Here is a 3,752-nt window from a genome sequence, read left to right as displayed (position 1 = left end):
CCCAAGGGAGACTGTGCCTGTGATTTACTCTATATGGAGGCTTTTTCATACCATAAGATGACTTCTGGAAACGTGTTGGATTTTACTGACAGTCTGACTAATTGCTGAATCAGACTGTAATTTGAGATATGTTTTCGTCTACCATCTGTACTGAGACTGAAACCAAAAGATGTCCAGTCAGAATTCCCCCACTTACGGCAGGAAGCAAAAGTGAAACAATAATGGTGAAGTGCATTACTAAATGCCATGAAATAAGACAGTGGGAATTGGAGGTGAAAGGAAAATAAATCTAGGTAAAAAGGGTTGTCTTTCTACTTTTTAGAGCAGTTTCACTTCTTTTTTTTTTTTGGCACTTTGAGGAAAGGATCTAGCAGTCAATTAATAACTAATTAAAGAACTAGTTGCAGCCCTAAGGGTGCTTGTGCATCCTGTGTAAATAAACTGCTACAGTGAATAGAGTTGTTATACCGTGTTCATTATTTCTCACTGCTGATTTCTTGATCAAAGCAACTTTAAGTTCAATTTATGCTATGACTGAGTGTATCAGGTGCAATGCTATTAAAGCCCGCACACACATCCAAACAAGTGGTTTAATGTTTACTATAAATATACCTCACTCTCATCTGGTAATCACCTAGATGTTCTATGAAGCTATGTGCTCCATATCTCCCCTCTGAATTATCAGCCATCATGTGAATTGAGGTAAGCAAACTCATACAGTAATACTCACTACAAGGAAGGAAACTACTTTTGTGTGGGAGACTTTTCTCTTATCTTTATGCTATGTCAGCATTGTTTTTTTTAGTTTCATGCCTATAAAACACTGCATTTAGTAAGGCTGAATTGATTTCATTGCTGGGGGTCCACTAGAGGGGCGGGGAAAATTAGGGAGTCAGAGGTGATTGGACAAAGCCGGGCTGGAGCAGACGATGATTGGCCGTTCATGAACAGGACCCGCCCACGGGTGGTGCCCTGAACCTGCTGTATGTTGAAGCGTTGCGTTCAGCGAGCTTCGAGTTTAGAGGGTCTCTCTCTATCGGGGTGGCAAGTCAGACAACGGGAACAACCGAAGGGGAGTAGCTGCTGTTTGAAGAAAAAAATTTAAAAAACACACACTTTTCACGGTTTCACCGCTGGATACGTAACTCGCTCTGGAGTTGGATTAACTTAAAACGCGCCTTTTTTAGTTTTTCTTTTTAATTTGCTTTAGAAGACCGCTACTCACCGAAGACAATGGGATCCCAGGCATCCAAGGGAGAGGTGGCCGCGGAGGCAAACGCTGCTGCCGCTGATGCTGCAGCTGCCAAAACCAACGGACAGGTAAATATACCATCTAGTGGCTCCGTATGACTACTTTATCACAGAAGGATGGCATAATACATTGATAAAAGTTGAGTTTCTCACACGAAAACCTCGCATATAGCGGATTTGGCTAACGATGAATCGATTAAACTTGAATGTGAGGACATTTTGGGGCAAGTCAGGTGGGGCTTTGTAGCATCTTATGCTCAGACGGGTGTTCACAGAGCTCCCCCCAAAAACATATCAATCCGCGGGGAGGGGGGCTGTTATTTGTCACGGTTTTCCCAGTTTCAAGTAAGTATGTGTTTATTTGTCACTGAGGTCGAACCGAGAACGCTTTTTGACAGTGCCAGTCACAAAAGGGGGAGGGGGCGGCTTGCTCGCACGTAGGCAGTCTACTACTCCTCCCTGAAAAGAGCCCTGTTGCCGTCTCACCGCAAATCTTGCAAATTGGTACTTTCCAAAACGTAATGTAAGTAAAATTAGTCATTAATGAGATGTCAAATGTCACTAATATTCAAAACGATGAGATCATCATGAAATGATTTTCCGCCACTCTTATCAAATAGTCTTTTTTTTTGGGGGGGGGGGGGGGGGGGTAATTTCATAAATAAATATTTTTCTTCGGAGTTTTAAATGTTCTTCCCCTGGAAAATTATAACATTTTTCTTGGGTAAACAAAAAATAACAAATGAAGGTGTTTTCATTCGTCCGTCGATGAGCTTCAGCCTCGTCTTTGTTGAGCCCGTCTGTCTGGCAACCCGGGCGGTCTGTGAGGCGCTGCCGCCGCCTATCGCCTGATTAGGGTACTGCAAGGCGTCGCCTCTTGAGCCAGACGACATGGTGGTTAATTGATGAGCGCAACGATGCTCGCCAAAGATACGAGACCTCCCCAACAGCAGTTGTTCTTGTTTGTATGTTATGTTTGTTTTTTAATTAAAAAACACAAGAATTGATAGAAACCTGACTTATTTTGTGTCTTTTTTTCTTCTTTTTTTTGTAACCCTTTCTACAGGAGAACGGTCACGTGAAGACCAATGGCGATGTCTCTACAAAGCCCGATGGGGATGCTGCAGCTACCAACGGCTCCGCGGAGGCCGCCAAGGAGCCTGAAGCCAGTGCGGGAGGTGACACTATCGAACCGGCGCCTGCTGCAGACGGAGAGGCTGCGAAACCGGAGGGCGAGGCTGCGGCCAAAGAAAGCACCAAAGAGAAGAAGAAGAAGAAGTTCTCCCTGAAGAAGCCCTTCAACTTCAAACTGAACATCAAGAAGAGCAAGAAGAGCGAGGCTGTGAAAGAGGAAGCGGCTGCCGCTGCCCCCTCTGAGGAGAAGCCTGCTGAGAATGGAGCCGCTGCTCCTGCCGAGGAGAAGAAGGAGGAGGTGAAGGAGGAGGCTGCTGACGCCGACGCTGCTGCTGCCTCTGCCGCTGAGGCTCCGAAGGTGGAGGAGGGGCCAGCTAAGGAGGAGGCCCCCAAGGAGGAGGCCAAAGAGGCAGCTGCTCCTGCCCCCGAGGCCACGAAACCGACAGAGGAGAGCAGCTCGACCCCCGCTCCGTCTGAAAAGAAAGAGTGATTGTACGTTTAGCTCACAATGAACTGGGTGAACTGTTTTTCAAGAGAGAGAGAGAGAAAATTAAGAGTATATATATATATATATATTTATATATATGTGTATATGTATACATATGTATATGGATATATGTATATGTAAATATATACACATGTATGTGAGAGACTCCTTCGACGTGCCACTTTTTTCGTCATGATAACAAGACGACAGACTAGATTCACTAGATCACTTTCCTGGTTACTGCTCAACATCTGAACCTGGACTGAGTTTTAGGCTGCGGGTTTGGTCGCTGTGCGTGGGGAGGGGGGGGTTGGGGGGATTTTTAATGGCTAGCTGGCCGGCAAATGACACCATGAAGTAACGATGGATGACGAATGGAGGTCGAAGCATCTTTTCCCTTAAAAATCCACAGCTCAAGATGCCTCCTGCCGAAGGAACGACGCTAGATAAGATACTAGGACACCACAACCACTTGAAATGACTGTTAAATAGAAGAAAAAGAAAAAGAAATCAGAAAAGACTTGCCAACTTTTTACATTCCTATATTTTAACCCAAATTTGAAGTATTTTGTGGTGTATTATAGAGAACCATCTTAAAGATTCAGAGAAGCTATGTCTTGTTTGTTCAAAGAAAAAAAAAAAAGATAGACGACTTTGATTTTTACCTTACTATGAAAAAAAAAGAACACTTAAGCTTGCTATGTTCACTGTTGCGGTTTGATATGAAGCAGAGTTGTTTATCTGTCGTGTGTGAGCCTGAATCTGCTTTGTCTCTGTAAATAAATTGGATTGATTTCTGTTCTTTATTTTGCTAATGTTGACAGATGTTACTGGTTTTATTGTAAAGTTGATAATGGTAAATAAATGTTGGTTACCTGCC

General features: G+C 43.9%; 1 protein-coding gene across 1 annotated transcript; it reads left to right on the top strand.

The window, feature by feature from the left end:
- Positions 1–1,011: 1,011 nt before the first annotated feature.
- Positions 1,012–3,752, top strand: marcksl1b (MARCKS-like 1b). Its single transcript, XM_006806030.2, has 2 exons — positions 1,012–1,320; positions 2,318–3,752. The coding sequence occupies exons 1-2, from the start codon at positions 1,234–1,236 to the stop codon at positions 2,873–2,875; spliced, it is 645 nt and encodes a 214-aa protein (XP_006806093.1). The 5' UTR covers positions 1,012–1,233; the 3' UTR covers positions 2,876–3,752.

This window comes from Neolamprologus brichardi, chromosome 22, assembly GCF_056152115.1.
Source record: "Neolamprologus brichardi isolate AB-2024 chromosome 22, ASM5615211v1, whole genome shotgun sequence".
Taxonomy (NCBI): domain Eukaryota; kingdom Metazoa; phylum Chordata; class Actinopteri; order Cichliformes; family Cichlidae; genus Neolamprologus; species Neolamprologus brichardi.
Note: the sequence above shows the minus strand (reverse complement) of the source record. Positions and strands in the feature narration are given on the sequence as shown.

Excerpts from the sequence above, each read along its gene's own strand:
- marcksl1b (XM_006806030.2), top strand. The coding sequence starts at position 1,234 with ATGGGATCCCAGGCATCCAAGGGAGAGGTGGCCGCGGAGGCAAACGCT. Across the intron at positions 1,321-2,317 it reads CTGCCAAAACCAACGGACAG|GAGAACGGTCACGTGAAGAC; the intron begins GTAAATATACCA and ends CCCTTTCTACAG.